Raw genomic sequence first — 27,994 nt, 5'->3', positions numbered from 1 at the left:
CTTTAAGTAGTAGCCTCTCAGGCGATGCAGCTGTAGTGCCACACCCTGATTCAGGAAGTAGCATGCATTTTTACTGGGTGTTCAGCCACCTTCTAAGTGCAAAAATGACAGCAGAATGTTATCATTGGGCTAAAGAAAATTCTTATTATTCTTTTAAAATTTCCTAGTACTTATGTAAGATTCTCCAATATTAATAGGTTTAGATTAAATCATGAAGAATTCCCAGACTTATTCTTTGTGGTCTTGAGAAAAACAAATAGTCCCTTACACTGCTCTTACAGAACAATAGTAGTTCCTGTCAGATGATTTAGTGTTGTACCAGTGTCTTGAGCTACTGCAATTTTAAAACGAGGATTATGTAGGCCTACCCATACATCTGCAAATACAAAATATTTTTCCCAATTAAATCGAAGAAGTACTATTTCTAAATTTATATTCCGTACTGTGGTGTGTATCAGTTGGAGTTCAACCAGAGAGGCAGAACCAGTAGGAGAGATACATACATATATTTATATATATATATGATACATATATATCCGTTTTATTACAAGGAATTGTCTTGCATGATTGTCAGCAGCTGGCTAAGCGAGTCTGAAATGTGTATGGGAAAGCTGTCAGGAGGAGATCATCACCTGCAGGATAGAACTCCCGTGGGCATGGGCCAGAACGGTGATCCGCAGGCAAAATTTCTTTTCTTTCCTTGGGAAACCTGCTTTTAGGGCCTTCCAAAGAATTGAGATATGCCCACTTCGATTATGTGGGATAGTAATCTCCTTTACTTAAATGGATTATAGGCTTTACTTATATCCGCAAAATACCTTCATAGCAACATGTAGATTAGTGTTGGAGTAAGTTAACTGGGTGCTGTAGCCTCCCCAGGTTGACACTTCAAGAAAGTCATCACCTGGCGGTTCTGGATAGTCTCCACAGATGATTTTAAGGGAGAAAATCATAGTAAAAACAAACCTAAAGATTGACATGTTATATAAGTAGATTGATTTCGATTAGCATGAGGAACCCAAAATGTAAATTGAATATTTCTCTTCTAAAGTGAGCATATATTATGGTTTCTATTTAGATGCACGATGAATAGCCTTTTCTTTGGCATAATGTTTAAAATGTTTAGTAATGTAGGCTGATGAAATTCTGATAGTAGTATCTTTTCAGACTCCTGAAAGAATTGCTTGTTGTCTGCTCTTTCACTCATGTCCCTTTAGCTAAATACCCATGCCATGGCAGTATACTGGGAGCATTATCCCCCGTGCATAATTTTGCTTCTGTATTTGCTTTATTACCTTTTTTTTTCTGATACAGAAGCACTAATGAATCTGCAGAGTTTGGTGTTTGCACTAGAAATCCTCAATTTACTCTAATGTGAGGTTTATTTAAATTACATTCAGCATCCCACTTAGAAACTTTTATGTTTGGAGAATGACACCCATCTTCTGATTTTTCACATAATTTAGGTATCAAGGATTGCCTTTGGTTTATGAAAGTTAGGAATTTTCAGTGATGTAAAGAATAATAGAATATTATTGTGTAACTTAAATAATTTATAAGAAATTTGGATTTACTGTATTTCCTGATTTGTGGGAATATAAAAACTGGAATTTTAATGGATGTAGATTTCATTTGGGGTTGTGTTTTGAAATTTATAAGAGGGATTAAAAGATGAGAAGGAAGGACATGTTTTCTTAGACATGTTTAATCTCTGAAAACCCTAAAGTTCTTTTTATTCCTTATTCCTTTTACCTGGTTACTCTCCCTTTAAATATGCATCTCTAAAAACACTACTGTTAGTAAGATTTGTAGTTATCAAGCTCTTGAGAATAATAGCCAATCTGTGAGTTTAGTTTTTCTCTCCGTAACTCACTCTCCTCTTTGCCACAAAGTATACCCTTTCCTTCTTCATTAATGAATGAATGAATTTTTCTACTTATGAAGGCTCTTATTTGCTGGTCACTGTTCTGGGCTCTGGGGACACAACAGGGAACAAAGCAAACAAAATCTCTGCCTTCAAGGAGTTTATCATCTAGCCTCAGAAGACGAAAGCTCCAGCAAGGAGCGGACTTTTCCTCTGTAGGCAATGCTGGCAGAGGCGTTCTTCCACAGCTTGCCGGTACCTAGAAATTTCAGTGAGGAGGTTTCCATTTGCGGTCTGGTTGAGCTCTCCTGGGAAGTAATACTTAACATACTCAATTAATGTGTGCCCCAGGATACAGAATTATTATGGAAAAGGGGCTTCTTGTTGAACTTCAGACTCTTAAGTCTGGTCTTCTAATTTTTGTGACCAGTATTAAATGATAATGGCTTGAGAGGTTGTTTGGATAGAAGGCTAGCAGGTTGTTTTGGATCCTAGGCTCCTAATTTTAGGTCCTAGAACTGTAGCGTAGATGGAGATGTAAAATGGAGAGGGAAAGCCAGGATAGTGTGCTGCTACTGGTACTATTCTGACAAAGGCAAGAGAACCAGGAATCAGTGTTGTTATTTACATACATATATACACACACACACACACACACACACACACACATATACACACACATATGTATAGGTACATAAGCACATTTGGGGGCCAGTCTCGTAAGTAGATTTATATTAGGTTTTTATTAGGAGGAAACTTAGTTTTTCTGCTTTGTGATGGTTGCTTTCATTTTCTTTGCTAACTGTCTTTTCCAGACCTCATCTAGAACTATTAGTTCTAGGCTTTTACATCATGATTAAACTTAAATTTTGTGGACTAGCAAGAAAACTTAACCTGTGTTTATAATGTTTCCAAGGGAACTACATTCTGGTTTATAAACAACTGGCTCTATTAAAAAACTGGTATATGATGTATTCATAAGATTTGGAGCTGCTTGATTTTTTTTTTTAAAGCAAGGGTGTTCCCAGTTTGCTCAGAATTCAGGCTCAAGGTAGTTAGCCCCGGAATTAACTGTCTAAATTGCTACAGCAGTAACTGTTAACCTCATTTTGGTAAGTGAGAGGAATCTATACTTCTGTAGTTCAAGATCAACATAATGAACTGAGCTTGAACACAAAGAATGGGGTCGTTTTCCCATCATGCCGGGAGTGAGATTTAGTCTGTGGTGTTATTTGCACGCGTGCATGTGTAAGAGAAAGTACTTCTCTGGTGGTATTTGGAGAATTTAGGGAAGATAGTTGCTAGGCTTATAAATCCTCATGGCTCGAGGATATGACCTTTTAAGTTTTTTTATTTGCTTTTAAAGCTTACTAGTACCTGAAATTTTATGTAATGAAAATGGAGTTATTTTTATTTTTTATAAATCTTTCAAAATGTGTTGGCAAACTTAGAGTTTACAAGATATTTCCAACTTTTGGTCTGATATTAGTAGATTTAACTCTTTGTTTTCTTTAAAACTGGGCTTTAGAATTAGGAGATGAATGCTTTTTTGTTATCTGCTTTTTCTGAGTATTTTCTCTTTGACTAAAATTTTCTTTCCCCTTATTCATTTGTGGGGATTTGACCCCTTTTAATTGTTATCTTTTTTGGGGGAAAAAAAAAACTTTACTGACCTCTCTTAGGTAGTAATGTCTCTTTCCTTTTTTTTTTTTTTTTTTTTCTTTTTTGTGTGCTTTTGTTATAGTATCTATCACATTCTGTCCCAGGACTGTACATTGTTGTGGGCCCAATAAATACATACATTAAAACATAGAGACACAGCTCCTTTCTCATTTTACTGTCTAATCATCCCACATTTCTTCACTTTTATCTTTCCATCCCCCGCACATTCAGACCGTTGATCAAACAGATGGAGATTTAATAGTCCCTTATGCCCTTGTTTGTTATATTGAATATATTTTTATATTTGTTTCTTCTATATGTTTGTAATATGTTTACCATTGCCCATATACTTTTCTTTCTGTATAAATATAAGTAAACGCATATGCATTAAATATTCTTATTTAATATAATTCAGTAGGATTACTTTTCTATCTGCAGGTTAAACAAAAGTATAGATAACCTCTCTCCTCTTCTGTCACAGTGAAATACCAATTCTAACTTGTATTTTTACATTTTAACATCACTGAAACTGGGATACGTGAATAAATAATGGCGTGATTTAACTGGTATATATTTTTTTATTTCTTGGTAATACATAAAGTAATGGCACATCTTCTTCCTTTGGTGAATTGATACTGAAGATGTGCGCAAAGAGAGTGAATAAAATTATTTCAGTGACTGGGGGTGGAAGGAAGTATTTCCAAATTAACGTTATCTTCTCATGTATTCCATTTTAAATGTGTGTAACCAGATGAATATGTTTACTATTATCATTAGATATTTGACTGTTTTAACTGCATCCTGAAAGTTTATTTGCTTAGGTTGACCTAAAATTTTTGTTGACATTTTCATTTGGAAAGTGGGTTTTATGTTTGTGATTTTATATTGGTATCACAGTATATTCAGGCATCTATGGCACGGTATAACCTGAGACTATAAACCTACATATTTAATCTTCATATTTGTAAATATTTTTTCTGTAAAGAAAGCCCGAATTGATCATTCAGCTTAATGTCTTCAGAAATCTCCCATAGGGAAATTAATATTAAGCTGTATATAGATTTGGCGTAAACTAGTATACAATTCATGAGGAAAATGGTTCCTTAAAGCATTTCCTTACTTTTAAATTTATAGTCATGTATCTTTGATCCACGAAGGACAGTGTTGGTGAATGTGGTCTTGACGTAGCTGGAATAGAGGAGAAATGAGTGTGGTGACTGTGTGTGCTTTCTTGAGGGAGAATGGGTTGTGTTTAAAAAAATGAAAAGAAAAAGGGAAAACGAGATGCTGCGAGTGTTGTAACGGAAGGCGACTGGTTCTTTATCAGATCCTGCTGGCTTCAGCTTGCTTTCTGGGGGGGGCGGGGGGGGGCGCTTGTTTCTTCCTTCTTCCTCCTAGATGAATTTCACTGATTTCATTTAAAAGAAGAATAAATCACACCGCTTTACATAGTCAGTTCTATTAGGCCATCTTCCTAAAGTTTCTTGTGGGCACAGCACCTTATAATTTATTACAGTCTTGATAGAAATTTTGATGGTTACCTCAAGTTTTTACTTGACACTGGAAACATTAGAATTATATATAGTTATTCTATATGCAGATTTTTTTTTCTCCTAAATTTATTTCCCAAGAGCTAAAGTTTGATGCCAAAGTGAAATATGACTCCTGAACTGTAAAACAGTTAAAAAGATCCTTAAGGTTGCTCACTCTCGACAGGAATAAGCTTAATTTTTCTTTTTTCAGGGATTTTCTCGTGTCTCATATAAAACTTTGCATCTATATGAGATTTCAGTGAGTGTCATCATTGATCTAAAATTATTCTAACGTAATGTGTCATAACCAACAAAAATAAAAAAGATCATTGGGAACAGTCATTTAGATAAATGATTGGCCTCTCTTTGACTTTGAACATTGTCTGCATTCTACACTGTTTTCCAAATGCCAAAGATCCGTGGATTTTTGTAGATCCCTTCAGGAGTCTGTAAGCATCATAGGACATATAAAGTATGTCCAGGAGGTGTGTCAGCAGACCTACATTCCTCTCACGGATCCACCACGTATTTGCTGTGTGGTTGTGAGGAGTTTTGTTTGTCATTTTGTTTCTCTGTTTTTCATCTATTTATCTTATGTGATGGCGATCATAAATCTTGTTATCCTTGCCTTTCATTATTCTGACAATGAGTTTTAAAAAACTCTCGTTTTAGTACTGAAATATTAGAAAACATTAAAGTGCAAGTTGAAATAGTGCTTGCATTCAAGAAATAAACTTCTTGTTTTAGATTCTTAAAGTAAAATTTAGATCCTGAAGGTGAGCTGGATGGCACTGGCTGTTAGAAGTCTTAAGTATTTGGAGGATAATATCGATACTACTTTCAATGAAATTGATTAATTTTTAAAAAGGGAAAACTGCCTGTTGTTATGAAAAGCAGTAATGAACCTCAGGGGCTTCGTGCTGGGGTAGGAATATGAAGCATGGCTACTTTGCATCTCTTTCTGCTGAGCAGTATTGGAAATGAATTGATGTTTATAGAGCCATATATTCTTCATTATTGCTTTTAGATTGCGCCTTTGGGGGTGGATTTGATAGATTTGGAATGAGAAATAATGGGTGTAATTAGGAAAACATTATTTTCACATTTGAGAAAATTATTTCAAAATTTTCCAAATGAATTAGAGTTCTGTTTTCTACAGAATAACTGAAGCTGTCAGTGTTTTTCTGCTTTTGCTCCTGGATAACTTGGGTCTAAGACATGGACTGGGGTGGGTAAAGGAGTTGTCAGTTCTAAGATGGGTGTGTATAGAACTAAGCTGACTGACGTTGTAGGATCACAGTTAGCTACTTAAACGAGAAGGGGAGCAGCTAGCCTTCTTTTCTTTTCCTTTGTGTTTAAGAAACTACTTTTTTTTCCTGCCCTAGGAAATGGTAAATTTTAGACAAAATTTGTTCTTTTAGAAACTTACATTAAGGTACAGTGGTGTAATCTAATATGAAAATACACTTGTTGAAAATCTGAAATTACTAATTTTTGTTGCCAGTGCAGAATCTGTGTGACTCCTTTCCCTTCTCTAATCCTGTGCTTTAGTCTGTGAATAATATTATTTCTGAATATCGCCCTCACTAAGTTTTTTCTAACGTTCTCTTTAACACTTTCTTCCTGGATTTGTTGTTTCCTTCAGTCTCACCTCAAGGTCAGTATGCTTGTCCTAAAACAAAGATATGTAACAGAACATTGTATACTAACGTTGTCTTGAATTCCTATAAGCAACTGAAATGATGGAACTTATCCCAGGAATGAGATGTCTAGAAATTCAGTTATGAGTGCAGAAGATGTCATGAATCTTAGATTTATCGGAAGAGTGGATTCACGGTTCTGTGCTTCAAAAGATAGTGAGAGTGGTCAGAAAGCGAGAATCAGACTGACCAGGTTTGGACTGAGAGAGAAACGAAGATGAAAGGAAGCCACTAGAGGAATGAGGAGGTGAAAAATATGGCTTTAATTTTATTCTGTTTTCATCCAGAGACATTCTGGCTGTTACAGGGAAGATTAACCAAGATGGCGGAGTAGAAGGACGTGCTCTCACTCCCTCTTCGAGAGCACCAGAATCACAACTGGCTGCTGGACAATCATCGACAGGAAGACACTGAAACTCACCAAAAAAGATACCCCACATCCAAAGACAAAGGAGAAGCCACAATGAGACGGTAGGAGGGGGCGCAATCACAATAAAATCAAATCCCATAACTGCTGGGTGGGTGACTCACAGACTGGCGAACACTTATACCACAGAAGTCCACCCACTGGAGTGGAGGTTCTGAGCCCCACGTCAGGCTTCCCAACCTGGGGGTCCGGCAACGGGAGGAGGAATTCCTAGAGAATCAGACTTTGAAGCCTAGTGGGAATTGATTGCAGGACTTCGACAGGACTGGGGGAAACAGAGACCCCAGTCTTAGAGGGCGCACACGGAATAGCGTGCACATCGGGTCCCGGGGGAAGGAGCAGTGACCCTGGGGGAGGCTGAACCAGACCTACCTGCTAGTGTTGGAGGGTCTCCTGCAGAGGTGGGGGCTGGCTCTGTTTCACCGTGGGGACAAGGACACTGGCAGTGGAGGTTCTGGGAAGTACTCCTTGGCGTGAGCCCTCCCAGAGTCTGCCATTAGCCCCACCAAAGAGCCCAGGTAGGCTCCAGTGTTGGGTTGCCTCAGGCAAAACAACCAACAGGGAGGGAACCCAGCCCCACCCATCAGCAGTCAAGTGGATTAAAGTTTTACTGAGCTCTGACCACCACAGCAACAGTCAGCTCTACCCACCATCAGAGCCTCCCATCAAGCCTCTTAGATAGCCTCAACCACCAGAGGGCAGACAGCAGAAGCAAGGAAAACTACAATCCTGCAGCCTGTGGAACAAAAACCACAGTTACAGGAAAGACAGACAAGATGAAAAGGCAGAGGGCTACCTACCAGATGAAGGAACAAGATAAAAACCCCAGAAAAACAACTCAATGAAGTGGAGATAGGCAGCCTTCCAGAAAAAGAATTCAGAATAATGATAGTGAAGATGATCCAGGACCTCGGAAAAGGAATGGAGGCAAAGATCGAGAAGATGCAAGAAACGATTAACAAAGACCTAGAAGAATTAAAGAACAAACAAACAGAGATGACCAAGACAATAACTGAAATGAAAACTACACTAGAAGGAATCAATAGCAGAATAACGGAGGCAGAAGAACGGCAGAAGAACGGATAAGTGACCTGGAAGACAGAACGGTGGAATTCACTGCTGCGGAACAGACTAAAGAAAAAAGAATGAAAAGAAATGAAGACAGCCTAAGAGACCTCTGGGACAACATTAAACGCAACACCTGCAGAGCTGGTGCCCAGGCAGGGTGAGCTCTGGAGGAGAAGGCTTCCAGAGTCCCCAACAGTCTCTGCACGGTGGCCCATCCGGTGCCAAACACCTGCCACCCACAGCGAGAAGTCCCAGAAGGGTTCGGGCTCTTTGCCCTTGGGCCGGGTTTCTCCGCGGGCTGGGCTTGCCTGTGGCCCCCGCCCCACCCCCGCCCCCACCTGCCCTTGCTCTGTGACACGTACAATGGAATGTCACAGCAGCAGGCTGAGCTGTCCAGTGCGTGCTAGACCTCGAGAAGAGTTAGAAGCTAGGGAGAAGCTCTCCCACTTTCACTCTCTTTTCTCAGATCAGGCAGGCAGCAGCTCTGATATGGAAGCTATGGACACCACACCTCCTTCCCAGGCCGGCATTGTCCATTCTGCCCCCGTTTTCCCCGGCCCCGCATTTACGGCTTCGGCTGCCATTGGTCATTCAGCAGGCGGCACCTCTGACCCCGAAGCTATGGACACCACACCTCCTTCCCGGGCCGTCACTGTCCATTCTGCCCCCGTTTTCCCCAGCCCCCCATTTACGGCTTCGGCTGCCATTGGTCATTCAGCAGGCGGCACCTCTGACCCCGAAGCTATGGACACCACACCTCCTTCCCGGGCCGTCACTGTCCATTCTGCCCCTGTTTTCCCCAGCCCCCCATTTACGGCTTCGGCTGCCATTGGTCATTCAGCAGGCGGCACCTCTGACCCCGAAGCTATGGACACCACACCTCCTTCCCGGGCCGTCATTGTCCATTCTGCCCCTGTTTTCCCCAGTCCCCCATTTACGGCTTCGGCTGCCATTGGTCATTCAGCAGGCGGCACCTCTGACCCCGAAGCTATGGACACCACACCTCCTTCCCGGGTCGTCATTGTCCAGTCTGCCCCGTCTCCAAGTAGAACCACTACCCATTTCACACCGCTGTTCCAAGTTCTGGGAACACACCACCCAGTGGTAGCAATGCCTCAGCCCGTGCCTCGACTCAGTTACCTGCAACGCCGGCCAAAAGATAGACCAACCTTTCAAAGTTATGACAGAAAGCTGAGTAAGTTTTACGCTTGGAATTGCAATTACTATTATTAACAAGCACAACTGTAGTGCTTAGACTACAACAAGTACTCTTCTAAGTGCTTAGCAAATATTAACTCACTTAATACTCATAATGGCAACCCTATAGGTACGTAATATTCACCTTTTTGGGGGGAAACTGAGGCCCAGAGAGGTTGAATAGCTTGCCTAATGCCACACAGTAAGTAGGTGGCAAAAACCCAGGACTAAAACCAGACCGTCTAGACTTTCATCACTTTGCTGTGTCACCTTATTATAAGTTGTGGTTAGGGAAAGGACTAAACTGACAAGACTCTGAACTAGAGAAGGGAGAAATGAGAAAATGGGTGATCCTAGAAACTAGAGAGGATTTAGGCTCAGAAATTTCTGGTGATGAGACCCGGAAGAACAAGAACTTGGTTGGAATATTAACTTGGGGTAGTATCTGAATCCATCGAGAAATGGTCTTGTTTTCTTTAAAATTTAGAAAGGCCAGTTGGATGAAGATGAATGAAAAAAAAAGTAGAAAGGAAAAGAGGAAGGTGCCTTAAGTGAGACATAACCTCTTCCCTCTAAGTACTGGGGTGGGCGTCCTGTGGGAAAGGATGGAGCTCTCTCTACCAGGTTTGTCACCAGGATGAACAAGGAGAAACATGGCAACCACTGTACTGGTTTTGATGATCCCTCAAAACCAAGGCTTCAGTTTCCGAGAACGACCTACAGCAGCGTACCTACCATGTGTCACACATGCCACCAAGTGTGTTTCCAGTCACACATTTTAATTGGAGAAATAGTTCCTATGAGGTACGCAGTAGTTTCCTATGGCTGCTGTAACAAATTACTACAAATGTGCTTGCTTAAAACAAAACACACTTATTTTCTTATGGTTCTGGAAGAGAGAGGTCCAAAACCAGTTTCCCTGGGCTGGAACGAGGAGTTGACAAGGCCGTCCATCCTCCTTCTAGAGGCTCCAAGGGAGAATCTGTTTCCTTGCCAGCATTCCTTGACTTCTGGCCATATCAATCCAACCCCAACTTCATCATCACATTCTCTTTGGAGTAAAAACTCCCTCTGCCTCTCTCTCACGAGAATACCAGTGGTTACATTTGGGTCCATCCAGGTAGTCCAGGAGAATCTCCCCATCTCAAAACCCTTACTTTCATCCCACTGGCAAAGTCCCTTCTGCCATTTAAGGTGACATCCACAGGTTCTGGGGATTAGAATGTGGACATTTGGGGGCAATGGTATTATTCAGTCTACTACAAGGTAGATACTAGTATCTTTCTCAGATGCAGGAAATGAAGTTGAGGGAAGCAATTTGTCTCAGGTCTACAATTTGCAGAGTAGAGATTTAAATTCTGCCAGTGAGACTTTAGGACACACTCTAAACAACTTTAATCTGTGTCCTGAACTACTGCATAATCCTTGGTGAAGAGTCACACTTGGGTATCAAGACCCAATTGAATACAACACTATGTACTGTCTCACCTTTCACTTTATTTGCCTGCTGTATTCATAAGTCTTGCCCAGAGCACAAGAGTTCAGAAAATTGTTATGCAGGTTTACTAAGAGAACGCATTTACTGTTTGATGTGCATGGAGTAACGGAAGGTTTTTTAAAATAGAATATGCCACCAAGTAGTGTTATCACCATTTTACACATTTAAACAACCAGACAACAACAACGAAAAGCTACAGATGCAAAGGTGTCAGGGACATGTCTAAAGGTTAACTGCCCGGAAAAGGGCTGGAACCAGATGCCAGATGCCCAGGCCTGAATTCATCCTGTCCAGTCCTGATTAAGCACCTGTTCAGACGGCTTGTGGCTCATCACCCAACACCTGAGTCTTTATATCCCAGCTTCAAGACGGAAATTAGCCGAGGGATCACAGATATTGTGCTAATCACTAATTCGTAAGCTGCTATCCCCATCCTTTGTGGGACAGAAGTGGGCACTTCTAAAATCCTTTTCTGCTTGAGAAAGAGCAGAGCAGCCTTTGCTCCTCTGGCTGTGGCCTAATGTGCTTTGCAAAGGTGATTTGGCAAGTGCAGCTGCAGACCCATCTCCAATATCACACATCTATGGAAAATTCCAGTCAGGTTTTAGACCCAGTCACAGTACATTTTCCTGAGGATCAGTAATGATTTGCTGAGGATCAGTAATGCTCTCCGTATGCTGGCTGACAAGGGCATGGCCTCTGCGCTTACTATACTCCCTTTGTCAGCTCCGCTCTGACACAGTCGTCCGCGGGATTCCTTAGGAATATTGGAGGTATTTAGGCACAATTTCAGGGGCCGCTCTTGCCTGTTTCCTCTCATTTCTTAATCAACATTTCCCAGTTGAGACTACAAATAATTCAACTTGGGTGGGTTATCAGAGGCGTTCTTCCCTACTCTACTCCATTTGAATCTCTGTGCTCTTCAAGTTTCACATACGTGGCATCACATATTTCCCATCATCGCTGTTTTCAGCAGTCAGGGCTACATAGGTCATTGGCAAGTTCATTAGCCTTTCCATTTCTTTCCCTCTTGACTCTTTAAGAGTGATTTGCTAAAGACTGTCCGCTTCGATGTTTTACAAGGCTCAGTGGTACAGAGGCAATATTGGAATTCTGCCCTGGAGAAATAGACATTCTGTTAATTGTTCTCCTCCTCTTATAGAACAGGAAAGAGATGCATCTATCACACAGTTACCCAAGGTTTCTCTACTTGCATTGCCAAGGATCTTCATAAGACTGGTAATACTCACATTTTCTGTTGGAAGGTAAGTTGCATTCCATAAAATTAAATCCACACCATATGAGAACGTTAGTCTAACCTCTCATCTATTGATTCATGAGGTTTGACTCACTGAGATTTTCCCTCCTCATACTATTGTGAAGAAGAGGAACTGTTGGCCAAATCCATGGTCAAATATTTATATTTTGTTTCCCAGTTTGTCAGTTATCTTTATGTTTGGGTTGCCTTTTGCTGTGCAGAATTCTTTAATTTTTATCAAGTCAAATCAACTCGCCTTTTTCTTTATGATATCTCAGTTTCATGTTCTGCTTAGGGACAGACTTCCTCATAACAAGAGTATGATTTCTCATCCTATCTTACATTCTTCTAGGTATTTGTTTCTTGCAATGGAATATTACCCAATGTATGCTACACATGCAGTCCTCGCTCTGAACAGTTTGCCCATGCATGAATTTCAGTTACCATGATTTAGTTAAATAATCCCAGGACCACAACAAAACCGTCAAATTTCTGTTACTGCCATATTAACTGTGAGGAAGGGCATAAAGGACAAACTTCACAGCTAGTTCTTAACTCCACAAATCACCCGGGATATGACAGATGTGTATCATGGTCAGTGAACAATCAGGTCCCTTCTTTCAAAGTCTGTAGGTGATTGGTCACTGTGCATGTTATTCAGTTCACATACAGACAGCAAGGTCCATGTATTGCTTAGAATTGAACCGTTTAATCTTCAAGTATTTTGGAATTTTCCAGCTTTGTTTTTGTTCTTGACTTCCAGTTTGACCTCGCTGCAGTCTGAGAACAGACTTTATATGATTTCTGACATTTTAAATTTGTTAGAGTGTGTTTTATGGCCTAGAATGTGGTTTGTCTTCGTGTGTACTTCATGTGAGCTTGAGACAATGTGTATTCTGCTGTTGTTGAAGTAGTCTGTAGATGTTTATTATATCCATTTGGTCGATGGTGTTGCTGAATTCAGCTATGTCTGTACTGATTTTCTCCCTGATGGATTTGTCCATTTATGATAAAGCGGTGTAGAAATCTCCAGCTATGAGAGTGGATTTATCTCTTTCTCCTTGCAGTTCTATCAGTTGTTGTCTCACGAATTTTGATGCTTTGTTGTTAGGCACATAAACATGAAGAATTGTTAGGTCTTCTTGGAGAACTGACCCCTTTATCATTGTGGAATGTCCCTCTTTGTCTGATAATTTTCTTTGCTCTGAACTCTGCTTTGTCTGAGATTGATACAGCTTCTCAAACTTTCTTTTAATTAGTGTTAGCATGATGTAGCTTTCCCCAACCCTTTACTTTTAAGCTATATGTGCCTTCATATTTAAAGTAGATTTCTTCTATTTGGATCTTGTTTATCGATCCTCTGTGACCATCTCTGTCTTTTAACTGGTGTATTTATACCATTGGTATTTAAAATGATTATTGATATCATTGGATTAATACCTACCATATTTGTTACTGTTTCATATTTATTGCCAGTGTTCTTTGTTCCTTTTTTACATTCCACTCTTTTTCTGCCATTTCTCGGTTTAATCAAGCATTTTATATGATTCACTTTTCTCTTCCTTGAAAATCCAGACACGATGCACTGGTGAAGTTCACTGCAGTACATAGTCCTTTAGAGATGTGGTGTTACAGAAGCATTGCATAGTCTTATGATTAGGTCTCAGTCTTATAATGAGCATGTGCTCCTCAGCTATGAATGTCACAAGTGCCTCTCAGTATTTTCCCTCACCTTAGGTGAAACACAGTGGCCGGCAGGGCTCACGGTAGGATATTTCCCTTCTCCCAGGTCAGTTAGGCTCTGACAAAACCCCATAGGTTAGGCTTCTGGTAAAACCGTTTCTCCTGAGGGCAGGCCTTATGAAGAACAGCAGAATGCTCTGGTGTATTTCAAAATTGCTCCTTTCACCCTCCCCCTGCCAGAATTCCAAGGGGATTTTCCTTTGACCTTCACCTGGTAGAGCTCAAGAGACAAAAGTCGCAAAAGGATAGGGGCTTCCCTGGAGTTTTTACCTCACAGACTTTTCCACACAAGCCTCCAGCAATCCTTCAAATATAGTTCAGGTTTTCCTACCTCACCATTGCTTTCCACAGAGATTTCTGCTCTTGGGTTTCTGTTCCGGTAAGTTGTTATTCTCTGTATCTGCCATCTGCCTCTCCAGTTTTGGGCACGGTGATTTTTCCTGTGACCTCACTTCTCTAATGAATCTAAGAAGAATTGTTGATTTTTCAGTGTGTCCAGATATTTACCTGTTAGGACAGAGTGGCAACTTCCAAGCTCTCCTTCCTTGCTGGACTCAAAACTAGAAGTCTCATAAGTTTTTTACAGTGGAATAAAACATGTTAATTTTCAATACTTCTAATGTTTTAGGTTGCACTGTATTAACTAAATACAAGATTTACTAATTTTTTTAAGTCTATCTATAACTTTATAACAAACAAGAAAGTTTCTAGTGTTTTTGTCAGAAAGATTTTAAGGTCATAGAACAATAATATTTTCCCCATCAGTCACTGAGATCAACTTTGCACAGTTCAGCTTCTGTGATCATTTTTATAGCTCCACAGTGAAGACAGCATGTACTTTATTTACCCTATATTTTATTTCTCACATATACATGGGTTCCTATTCTGCTTTAATAATCTACTGATGTACTGTTACAGCGTATTAGATTCTTTTAAACTACTGAAAGTTGGAGTGTGTTTTGATATTGGATATGGACATTTCTTTCCTCATTCCAACTTTATCCTACTTGAAAAAATCTGCTTTATGGTGATAAATCCCTCTTGATCATAATGACTTTTTAAAAATATGTTGCTGGAATCTATTTGCTAATATTACTTAGAACTTAAGATCTTCAAAGAAATGTGCTTCTCGTTACTTTTTGGGTAAATTTTCCATATCTGATTTTTGTATTAGGACTCTTCTAATTTTTTAATACATTGGAAAATAACTGATGTCTTTCTAAGGTGTATATCTTTGATTATATTTTCTAATTTCATAAAGCTACTTGTATTCTCTACTCAAAACAGGAGTAAATAATGGCTGCATATAACTAATCAGTAATCAGCCATTTTGTCCAGATTTTCAAATGTGTTGGTATAAAGCTGCCAAAGTATTCTTTCGTAATTAAAAAAAAAAAATTCTCTCTGTGTTATAGCTAGTCCCATCTCGATCATATTTGCCAAATATTGCTTATTTTATTGGTCTTTCTAAAGAACAAGCTTTTGGTTTTATTTGCCAAGTTTACTGCTTTTCTTCTCTATTTTTGACTTTTCTCTTGATTTTGTCCTTCCACTCTTTTGGATTTACCTTGTTCTTTTTCTACGTCTACTGTCCAATGCCTGTAGCTTCAAGAGCCATTTTCAACAACTCAACCAGCTCTGCCAGCTGTGTCATGCCCACTTCATCATATGCCATTAGAACTTAATCTCATACACTGGGTGAAGACTCAGCAGCCTTATTTTGCTTTCAAAATTGTTCTATGGCCTTGGATCCGTCTTCTTCTCCTAAATTACCACTATCATCAGGGAAAATTCTAGTGGGCCTAGAATTCTAGGCTTGCCTTTCCTCCAGTTTCATAATAAAAGAAAAAAACATTTCCACCCTTTTTTTGATGTTGATCGAAAATTTAGCAGCACTTCTTTGCACTGTATTCAAATCCCGAAATATAAGCAAGCCTTCATGCACACAGGCTCACTGAAATGTCATAATTTTAAACTATGTATGACCTTGAACAGTGACCTTTCCAAATACTCCACACTCTTCCTAGGTGTTCAGAGTTTTTCATTCCTACATCTTTTACACATGGTCGATTTGTGTTGCAAGTTCTTCCTCCCTCCCACTTCTGAGTGCATATCCAAAGGAAACATCATCATTTTTGAAGAGATATCTGTACTCCCACATTCACTGTAGCATTAGTCACAAGAGCCAAGGTATGGAAACAACCTAAGTGTCCATAGTAGATTAATGGATAAAGGAAATATGGTATATATATATATATATACAATGGAATATTATTCAACCTTAAAAAAGAAGAAAATCCTGTCATTTAAGTCAACATGGATAAAACTGGAGGACACTATGCTAAGGGAAATAAGACAAAGACAAATAGTGCATGATGTCACTTATATGTGGACTCTAAAAAAACAAGGAAATAAATCAACTCTTCCCTCCCTGGACATTTTCCTCAGCAGAATCTAGCAGCCTCTACTATGAGTCTTATCTTTTTTTTTATTGTTTGTACCAGATCACAACCCCAGGGAACCTATGTATTTTACCAATGTATATCTAGATTATAGTTTACCATTGTTCTTTTTCTTTGTAATTCATTCCTTCCACTTCTGGCATCAGAACCTCATTTTTCCTTTGGAGGAGTCCTTGTGATTCAGGTAGGCTGTGTGTCTCCTCCCTAGGCTGTGTGACTTGGGGTTGGCTAGACACAGTGTTTTATGTATACTCTATATGTCCTAAGTACTTATTTCTCTGTTTTCCATCATTTTCCCTCCAAATTTTAGTGTAGTTATTTTTTAACTGACATTTGTAATCCTTTCTTTTGTTTGACTAAGGTACTGTTCAACCGATCTTCTGAGTGCTTAATTTCAGCTTTTTTAATTCTAGAAGTTTCTTTTGGTTGCATTTCACAGATACTTTTTGCTTAAATTGTATATGTTGTCCTTTTTTTAATACATTAATCATAAATTTAAATAATAGTTTCATTGATATATAATTTACTTTCCATATTATTTAAAGTGTACAATTTAATGTCTTATGCATCTACCACCACCATCAATTTTAGAACTTTCATCCACCCCCCAAAAGAAAAAGAATCTATTATAAGTCACTCACTCCCCCATATCTCCAAACCCTAGGCAGCCACTAGTATCCTTTGTCTCTACAGATTTGTCTAGACTGGACATTGCATACAAATGGAATCATACGATTACTTAGCATGTTTTCAAAGTTCATGCATGTTGTAGCATGTATCAGTACTTGATTTCTTTTTATGGCTGAATAATAATAGTCCATGGTGTGGATATTACTATGTTTCATTTATCCATTCACAGTAAATGGCCATTTGGGTTACTTCCACTTTGGGGCTCGTATGAATAATGCTGCTGTGGTTGGGTTTACGTGCAAGTTTTGTATGCAGGTCTAGATTTGTTTTTTAAATTAACAGACTATTTCGGAGCAGTTTCTGGTTTACAGAAAAATTAAGCAGAAAGGACAGAGTTCTCATACTTCCTTACCTCTCACCCTAGTTTCCCCTATTATTAACATCTTACATTAGCGTAATACATTTGTTATAGTTAATGAACCAATATTGATACATTATTACTAACTAATGTCCATGCTTTACTTAGACCTCACTCTTTGTTTTGTACATTTTATGATTTTTGACAAACGTGCAATAACCTGTATCCACCATTACAGAACCATACACAGGAGTTTCTCTGCCTTTAAAATTCCGGGCTTCACCCATCCTTTTCTCCCTCCCCACAACCTCTGGCAACCACTGATCTTTTGACTGTCTCCACACTTTTGCCTTTTCCTAAATTTCATACAGCAATCATATAATATGCACGTAAGCCTTTGCAGATTGGCTTTTTTTCACTTAGCAATATGCATTTAAGCTTCTTCCATGTCTTTTCATGGCTTCATAGCCTTTTCTTTTTAGCGCTGAATGCTATTCCTTTGTACGGATATACCGTAGTTTGTTTATCCATTCACCTATTGAAAAACACCTTGGTTGATTTCAAGTTTTGGCAATTATGAAAGAAACTGTTATAAACATCCATGTGCAGGTTTTTATGCGGACATAACTTTTCAGTTCCTATGGGTAAATACCAAAGAGCATGATTACTAGATCACTGTATGGTAAAAGTACGTTTAGTTCTATAAGAAACTGCCAAGTATCCTGCTAGCAACAAATGAGAATTCCAGTTGTTCTGCATCATCAACAACTTTGGGATTTCAGTATTTGGATTTTAGCCATTTGAATAGGTGTGTAGTGGTATCTCACTATTGTTCTAATTGAAAATTCCCTGATGACATGGAATGTGTAGCATCTTTTCATATGCTTATTTGCCATGTGTCTATTTTCTTTGTTTAATCATAGTTGTTTTGTTTTTTAACCGCCTACTAACTCTTGTCCTCCTGTGTCTATTTACATTGTCCTTTTTTTTTTTGAGCTTTTAATCATTTTGTCTTTTTCCTGGTATGTCCAATTATTTTTTTATATTAAAATTGGGCTTAACTTATTTTAGGAAACTATTAAGATACCTCCACATTCTGGATGCTGTTATCGTTCTCTTGAAAAGATTTCCTTTTGCCCATGGCAGACAGTTCCTATAGGGACTGGAAACCTTAGTCCATTCTCAGTTTGAGCTCATTCAAAGCTGTTTTTCAGTCTGTGTGAAGGTTGCTCTATTTCTGTCTTGTCCTTCCTCTACGGGTGTTGCCCTTTGGGATTACCATGTGAAAGTTTGGATTCTCCCTATTCCCAACTACCCTTGTATTTGTTAGGCTTTAAATGTAATGGTTCCCCCAGCCCTGTGAGACTAAGGATACGTGTAGCCTGTCATTCCATTAGTTGTTGCTTTTAGCTTGAGCTCTTGCCGTTTGGCTTCTGTGGTTAGAGTCTTTTGAACTCCTTGGCTTTTCAGTTCCTAGGCTGTATGAGTTGAATCAGCAAATGCCCCAAGGAGAAAAGCTGCACCAAATGTCAAGCTTGCGTCTGTGTTTCCCTTCTCTCCAGAACTTGGCCCACATGTCTCGGTGTCTCTCGAACATTCGGATGCCGGCGAACAGATGTTTTCTTACTTTATCCAGGTTTCCTAAAATTTCTTTAGACTTCACCTGATCTTACGTTATTACTGAACTATCATCTCAATTACCCCTAGGAAGAAAATTTACAATTTTATGTTTTATTTTTTTATTTTCTATATTAACTCAGTTTCTGTAGAGACCTTTTACCTGATTGTTCAGTCTAGTTCCTGTGTTACCAGTAAGATGGAGATAGGTGGAGGCTAAGAATATTGGGGGGGAAATCACTGATGAATGATAGGTCTCGTTCTTTTTGGTTTTCCTCTCCTTATTTACTCTGGCAGCCTACGTTTGCCCTTCTTGATTTGACCCAGTTGCCCAAATAAGCAACCCACTCTGGCAAAGACCTGACTTTACTCTCATAAATGTCTGCATGTTAGGATTAGCTAGATGATGAACACCACGCCAAAGTTCTTTGTGTGACCAGTCAGAATGGCCATCATCAAAAAAAATCTATAAACAATAAATGCTGGAGTGGGTGTGGAGAAAAGGGAACTCTCTTGCACTGTTGGTGGGAATGTACACTGATACAGCCACTATGGAGTACAGTATGGAGGTTCCTTAAAAAACGAAAAATAGAACTACCGTACGACCCAGCAATCCCACTACTGGGCATATACCCTAAAAAAAACCATAATTCGAAAAGAGACATGTACCACCATGTTCATTGCAGCACTGTTTACAATCGCCAGGACATGGAAGCAACCTAAGTGTCCATCGACAGATGAATGATAAAGAAGATGTGGCACATATATACAATGGAATATTCCTCAGCCATAAAAAGAAATGAAATTGAGTTACTTGCAGTGAGGTGGATGGACCTAGAGTCTGTCATACAGAGTGAAGTAAGTCAGAAAGAGAAAAACAAATACCGTATGCTAACCCATATATGTGGAACCTAAAAAAAAAAAAAAATTGTTCTGAAGAACCTAGGGGCAGGACAGGAATAAAGATGCAGACGTAGAGAATGGACTTGAGGAGATGGGGAGGTGGAAGGGTAAGCTAGGATGAAGTGACAGAGTGGCTTGGACATATATACACTACCAAATATAAAACAGATACTAGTGGGAAGCAGCCACATAGCACAGGGAGATCAGCTCGGTGCTTTGTGACCACCTAGAGGGGTGGGGTAGGGAGGGTGGGAGGGAGATGCAAGAGGAAGGAGATACGGGGATATATGTATATGTATAGCTGATTCACTTTGTTATAAAGCAGAAACCAAGTCACCACTGTAAAGCAATTATACTCCAATAAAGATGTTTAAAAAAATGTTAGAGAGTAAAAAAAAATTCAAAAGAATTGGCCACACTCCTCCAACAGATTCTCTAACATTCAGCAGAAGAGAATTCACACTGAATCTGGTTTATGAGTAAAAGACAAGTCAACTTTAAAGTGGATCACAGATGACAACATTTCTTTTCCATGTGCCTGCTTTGGAGCCATATTTCTGCTGACCACTCAAAAACTTCCTCTTGAGTATTCTGATATATTAGAACCAGGAATAAGGGATGTTAGTGCTGGAAGGGTCAGCCGGTGGTCTGCCATTTAATTCACATATCCTTTCTGCACCAGACTCTTTTAAGATCATTGAGTTAGCCTAAGAATTTTGAAGCTGTGGAATTCAAGACAGTACATGACAATATGCCAATATTACTATTCTCCTGCTCTGACATTCTCCACTGATGGACAGATGAAGGAGAAGGAAGGGCAGTCACCAGTAACTGAGAGTAAATGAAACTGGAATATTATAATTCAGTATCATTTGAGTGACTGAATTGGCTGGCAGAGTGTTCTCCAGTGAAGGGTGAGGAAAGATTAATTCTGCACATGACACCACTACTGTATTTATACAAGTCTACTGGGACAGTTGTTTGCCTTGAATTGTTTTCTTCATTCATTTCGGTCAGACAGTTGTGTTGACTGATTTTCCTTTCTGATGTATGAAATGGCTGTTTGACTGAATTTACCATTTAATTTCCACTAATGCACTGCACTGTAAAAACAATACATTAGTCAAATTGGATTGGCAGGTATGAAAATGTTTACCCCAGAACTAGACAGAAATATAATATTGCCTTCTACAGAAATGTAAGTCATAGGCCCTGGATTTGGGGGAAATGTTCCAATTTTAACTATTTTGCCACTTTTCAAACATGTAGGGTCACTGATCCCATAGTAAAAATAAGAAGATCTGTGAAGTCCAGATAAAAATTGTTTTGTGTCACTCTGACAATCACATAACACAAAAGAAAAAGCTATTATGAGATAAATTTTACTGAGTTTCATACTTATCAAGAGGTGTTTTTCTATGTTAAACTTCTGAGTCTTATTCTACAAGTTCTTTAGGAACAAACACTTCAAATATATTCATAGAAAACCCTCTTTATTTATAATTTCATTCTTCCAATATTTATAGTTACTATGACAGGCCATTTCTCCATGTCCCATCCCATGATTCTCTGCTTCCATTGAACATTTGGAAATTGGTGGCATGAGCAGGAAAGTGAAGCAGTTTTTGAGATTATTGAATAATGTTGATGTTATAAAGACTGCTTTCTTCCACAGTTGACAAACTTATTATGGTACCGATGGTTGGATACTACTCTTAGAGATGAAAAAGGTCTTAAGGAATCTTCCATATTCCATTCACCAATCTGTGTTCTTGTTCAAAGCAAAATTAATTCCTTTCAAAATTAACATATTAGCTTAATAATAATTTTTTCTTTAATTTTTATTTATTTATTTATTTATTTATTTATTTTTGGCTGTGTTGGGTCTTCGTTTCTGTGCGAGGGTTTTCTCTAGTTGCGGCAAGTGGGGACCACTCTTCATCGCGGTGCACGGGCCTCTCACTATCGCGGCCTCTCTTGTTGCGGAGCGCAGGCTCAGTAGTTGTGGCTCACGGGCCTAGTTGCTCCGTGGCATGTGGGATCTTCCCAGACCAAGGCTCGAACCCGTGTCCCCTGCATTGGCAGGCAGATTCTCAACCACTGCGCCACCAGGGAAGCCCTTAATAATAATTTTTAATCTTAAAATAATCTATCTGTGAGAATGGGAATTTTTGGTGGGAAAAAGTGACAGAAGATGGGACAAGAAGAGAATTCATAGAAAGACAAAACAGAATTTTTTAAATGGTGGGTACGAACTTCTGTTTCCAACTATATCAGTTTACCTTAGGAAAACATACTAGAAAGGCCAGATAAATCATAAGCAACATTTGACTGTGAGCGTTAGAAAGCTACTGAGGTAGCCATGACCTAGAAGAGTAAAATAGAGAAAGAAACTCACTGAAGTGAGAACAATATTCTGCACATGCTTTTCTAGCCCAGTCATTTAGAAACTACCGATGAAGAGCAAAAGTCTGAGAAACCAAATGTGACTCCTCTAAGAGGTAGAAAAGCCAGTAGATCTTAGGACAATGTCATAGGAGTAAGGAAACCAGAGCTGGAATTGAGAAATAACAAGGCAGCTAGAATTTTAAGGACCAAAATCACAGAGAGAGTAAAGATTCAGAGAACTGAGCTGGATTCAGCAACAGTGTTCCCTTGCAGTATTTTCCATGTATAAATAGGTAGACGAGGCAAGATGCTAAGAAGTCAAACGAAAGCTGAAGTCAAAGCAAAGACTTAGTTGGCTTATAATGCTGAAGAGACAAAACGGGGGTTCAGAACCTAGGAAAGATTTCTGGCCCAATGGAAAACTAATGATATGAAGTAGGACATTTAAAGTCTCTACATATGTGTGTGTGTGGGTGTGTGTGTCTGTGTGTTAGGAAGGTTGATGCAACATCTACATTGAACCTGATAAAGAAGGAAAATGAGTATGAAGTTGGTCCAGTGACTGAGGTGATCTTCCCCTCTGCTCCCTACCTAAAAATAGGAAATTCTCTCCTCAAGAAAATACAGTTGACCCCTTGAACAATGTTGGGGTTAGAGACGCTGACTCCCTGTGCAGTCAAAAATCCACATATAACTTTATGGTCGGCCCTTCTTATCTGTGGTTCTGAATCTGAGGATTCAACCAACCACAGATCATGTAGTACTGTATTACTTATGGGAAAAAAATCCATGTATAAGTGGATCTGTGCAGTTCAAACCCAGGTTGTTCAAAGGGCAACTGTAATGTCATTCAGATTCTCTACAACTTGTCATATCCCAAGTCTGGTATTCATTCACTGAAGAACCACCAAGACTACCAAGAAAAGGAGAATTAAATGAATAAAAAACAAAACAGAATCAGAATCATAGATGACCTAAACATTAAAGTTCATACATATTTTGGTAAATGTTATCAAGTTCAAGAAAATAGATGACAAGGTGGAGAATTTAACTTGACAACCAGAAACTAGAAACTGATTGAAGTTGAACTGATAGAAATAAAAATTATACGAAATTTAAAACTCGGGTAGTGGATTGGACACAGGTAAAGAGAGGTAAGTGAACTGGAAGATAGAGTAGTAAAAATATTAAGACTAAAGCATGGGAAACGAAAAGAATAAAAAGTACACAAAAGCGCATTTGAGACATATGGGCCACAGGAAACATTTTTATCATATGTGTAAACTGGAGTCCAAAGAAAAAAGGAGAGAGAGATTGGGATGAAAACAATATTTCAGAAATAACAGCTGAGAGTTCTCTAAAACTAAAAAGAATATATGGAGCCATACATTCAATAAGCACTAAAAAAAATGCAACAAGAATAAATACAAAGAAAACCACACCTAAGATCACCACAGTACAATTCATGAATAACAAAGAAAAACATGACATCTTAAAAGCAGCCCCAGGAAAAAGAGATTCCTTTCAAAGGAACAACAGGATTAAGATTACAGCTTACTTCTCAACGAAACTGATTGGATACTAGAAAATAATGGAATAACATTTTTAAGTGCTAAAGAAAAGAGCTGCCCATTGGGAATTCTAGAGGCAGAGAAAATGTTGTTTGGAAGGAAAGATGAAATAAGGAAATTTGCAGACAAACAAAATTTAGAAAATATGTTCTCATCAGAACCGACTGAATTAAATTATAAAGGGAGACCCGCAGGCAGAAGGAAGGTTATCACAGATGAAAATAAGGACTTTATAAAGAATTATGTATAACAGAAAGGATAAATAAGTGGATAAACCTAAATAAAATCTAACTGCACGAAAGTAATAATAAAATATATCAAAAATTAGAATGCATTAAAAACAAACGGAAGAGGAAAAAAGTAGTCAAAGAAATTTAAGATCTCAGCATTGCTTGAGAAGCAGTAAAAAAGCTAATAAGTCATGGTACATGTGTAACTGCTACTTATGTAAAAATAACAAGCTATAATACAAGGGAAAATGGAATTTGAAGAAATCTAAAAGGAAGAAAGAAGAGCAAAAGGAACATAACAAGGTGGGACAAATAGTAAACAAGGAGTAAACGGTCTATAAGAAAATAACTGTAAATACTCAAAGGACAAGGATTATTGGAACAAACAAAAAACCTAATTCTATGCCACTTACAAGAGACAAGAGTCAGACTGTAGATTAAAGGATTCAAAAATTATGTCATAACAATAAATACAATTGAAGATTTTTTAATGTTAACACAGATTTGAAAGCAAAAATTATCACTGGCGATAAGGCAGGATAATAAAACCCACTGTTACTTTACAAGGAATATATTATATATCTAAACTTCAATGCAGTATATGAAGGGAAATTCCAAAAAACTAAGTCGAAATAGAAAAATCTAAATTACCTAGATCAGTAACATAGAACCACAACAACAAATCAGCAGATGATAGAAGATCTGAATACCATCATTAAAAACTCTGGCCTAAATAAAACCCTGCACCAACAATGATGGAATATATATATTACGCAGAAATTTTTAGGTGCACATGGCACATTTATAAAACTGACTATATGCTGGTTATAAAACAAGACTCCGAATAAGCAAGAAATTAAAAAATATATAACCAATATTTTACCAAATAGTTGGATATTAAAAACATACTTCTGATCATTATGTAGGTCAAAGATAAAGTTGCAATGGGAATTAGAATTTTATTAATTGAATGATAATGAAAATATGCCATAACAAAACCTGTGGGTCGCAAATAAAGCTGTGGTCAGAGAAGTTTATGTATTCAAATTATATTCTCTAAATGTAAAAGATAACCTATCACCCTGAGGTAGGCAGCTCCTGAACTGTACCTGGTGGGGAAGGCAGGGCAGAACTTCAGGAGGCCAGCTGAGAGCACGGTGAACACCATGTCAGGAGCAGTCTCCAAGAAAGAGCATTTAATGTACAAAGGGATAACTCAAATATATTTAAGAGCTAGCACCCTGACTCCTCTTAAGGATGACTTACGTTGCCGGGGAAAAAATAAGAAGTGCTCGATGTAGAAGGTGAATAACTTTATAATTCCCAGGAGGATCGTGGTACCAGGACCGCAGAATGAAGAACTTGGGGTCCCCGTGGCTAATCCAGCGGAGGGAAAAGGAGAAACACAGACGGGAGAGAAAATAAAGGGAACCCTTGGTGCTGCTCCAGGCCCAAGTCCAGGTATGTGCTCTCTCTCTCCACATCTTAAATAAAAGCCACCATGTTCCTCAGTCTTTCAGGTACTTAGAATTTCTCTTTAGAACCTGAAAATGGGGTCAGGTTTCCTGTCTGCATTGCTACAGTACAAAATAGAGGCAGGATGCCTGAAATAGTTCTCCATCTGGCAGAGGAGGCCTTGAAGCTGTGAGCCACTCACTGCGAACCAGCAGGACATGAAGGATTCTTGAGCAGATCTGAAGCTACTGGGAGGCCTTTCAGGAGTTAAATCCCATAGTAAATACTGTACCTTCAATGGCCCCTTCTCCCTCTCTGTCCAGTCTTCCTCCACGCGCGTGGGGGCCCAAAGGGGTTAAATGAGCACTCTTTGACTTGTACTTGGTGGTCCCAGAACTTGACTTGGGCTTGGAGACTTCCATGAAAAGTCTGCCTTCCATCTACTGGCTTGCGTTTCTTGGTCTCTCTGCTCCAGGCTAATTCCTTCAACCTGCTTTTTCCATTTCTGCCAATACTCCCCCTCTCCAGACCTTCCTAATGCTCTTCTGGGGCGGGAGGAGGCTTACTGAGGGCAATGTGTATTTCTAGAGGGAGAGGCGACCACATGACTTCACAGTGCTCGTCCCCTTGATTATTCAGTTTCTGTCTGGATTAGTCGTGGGTGTTTGTGCACCCCAGCCTCACCCCCAGGAGGCTTTAGAACACTGTCCTTATCTCAGCACTGAGCCTCTCTCTAGCCTCCTTCCCTCTCTCTCCTTACCCACCTTTACCCACAGACTCGCAGGCTTTCTGCACCTCTGAGGAACAGAAGCACTTCACAGAACCTCTGCTACAGAACCAAACATATTGAAATGACTCTTTACGAAGATATTGAAACAACAGAAAAAGAAGACATGACGATTGTTTCTCCTGAGGGTTCAATTACCTAGGGGGCCTTTAGCAAACTTTGATCGATACATCTAACCCTTCCTTCCTTGGCAATAGTTGAGCACACTGTGAGGAAAACAAGTTAGAGAATGGAAAAATAATATTTGGATTTCAACGAAATAATAAAAATGCAGGGAGTGTCTTTGACTTTTGCAAGGTGAGAAGAGAGTTTACATTTTGATTATTTGATGGCAGGAATCCCTTTTAAAACAGGGCCAGTCTGCATGATGCATTTAAAAATCAACCTTTTCAAATATAGCCATAACCCCCACAAGATTTCTTGATTTCTCGGGGGTCAGATAAACCATCACATTTCACAGTGGTGCCCTGTACATGAAAGTGATAAACATAATCTGGAAGCACAGCAGTGGCTAAAAATATGGAGCTGGCAGCCATTCGCTGAAATGATTTTTTGCTTTTAATTCATTGCATAAAATGCTCATGTCCAAATTCAGGCAGGTAGATCTTACCAACCATCAAGAGCTTCAACCCTGCCAACAGTTAAGTATGCACTTTTAAACCCTACTTTGACTGCTCCAGAAACTTCCTGGGTTTCTTCAATGCCTCTGTTACTATTTCCTTTGTGTCATTTTGTTTTTCTTTCAAAACATAGCTGTGTGACCTTGGGGAAGTTATATTATTTCCTTGAGACTTGGTTGCCTTCTCTGTGAATATCTGGGTATAATTTTAGTATTGCCCAATAGACTTTTCAGTGATAATGAAAACATTCTATATCTGTACCATGCAATGCAGTACTCAATAGCTACATGGAGCTAATAAACATCTTTGAAATATGGCAAATGCAACTGAGGAACTGAATTTTTAATCTTATTTTTAAATTTGTTTAAATATAAATAATGCCACGTGGCTAGCATCTGTTGACAGTACAGATCTACATAATATTTTAAGGACACTCTCCACTCAAAAACTCTACCATTCATTAACTCAGCCTAAATATTTTTGCCCTCTGACAAACAGAAAATAATTTATGCTTCCCCTGAAATTATCTGTCAAGACCTTTATCAGTTTGGGGTCATTCTATTCTTAAAATTGACTTTGCTTTATGAAACTTTAATAATGTTGGAGTTTCCTGCCCTTGGTACCACCTTTGTGATGATGGGAAATATTGTGGATGATCAAGGACCATTTCAAGAGATCATGGAGAGAAACCTCCTCCTGGATTTAATTTCATTATGAGGATGTCAAAATGCTGAATTACTTAAAATAAAACCCATACCGTTTTTATGCTAAGTTATATTCTACATGTAGCTGGACAAATGTTAAAAATATTTTTAAAGAACTGCACATCTATTTCTGAAGCTGATTTGGCTGTTCAAGGCTTGCTAGCACTTTATCCATCTCAGTACTATTTCACTTCGTAAACAAATGCAGTTGCCATAATTGCTGCATATGTGTCTGTGTGTGTTCCCTTCTAGGTTATATGTTTTTGAAGTTGGAAACTATACTTATATCACAGCCCCTATGTAGAGCACAATATCCATTG

General features: G+C 38.9%; 1 protein-coding gene across 1 annotated transcript in view; it reads left to right on the top strand.

The window, feature by feature from the left end:
- The window catches only part of LOC309658156 (ELKS/Rab6-interacting/CAST family member 1-like), a 182,029-nt gene that overhangs the window by 148,353 nt on the left and 5,682 nt on the right, over positions 1–27,994 (top strand). Inside the window, 2 exon segments of the mRNA XM_082456433.1 lie at positions 25,436–25,569; positions 26,340–26,647. Coding sequence (XP_082312559.1) covers positions 25,436–25,569; positions 26,340–26,413 — 208 coding nt within the window. The 3' untranslated portion in view covers positions 26,414–26,647.

The sequence above is a fragment of the Balaenoptera physalus genome, assembly GCF_965194825.1.
Source record: "Balaenoptera physalus genome assembly, chromosome: 3".
Lineage (NCBI taxonomy): Eukaryota > Metazoa > Chordata > Mammalia > Artiodactyla > Balaenopteridae > Balaenoptera > Balaenoptera physalus.
The sequence above is the reverse complement of the archived record's forward strand: the minus strand, read 5'-3'. Positions and strand labels throughout refer to the sequence as shown.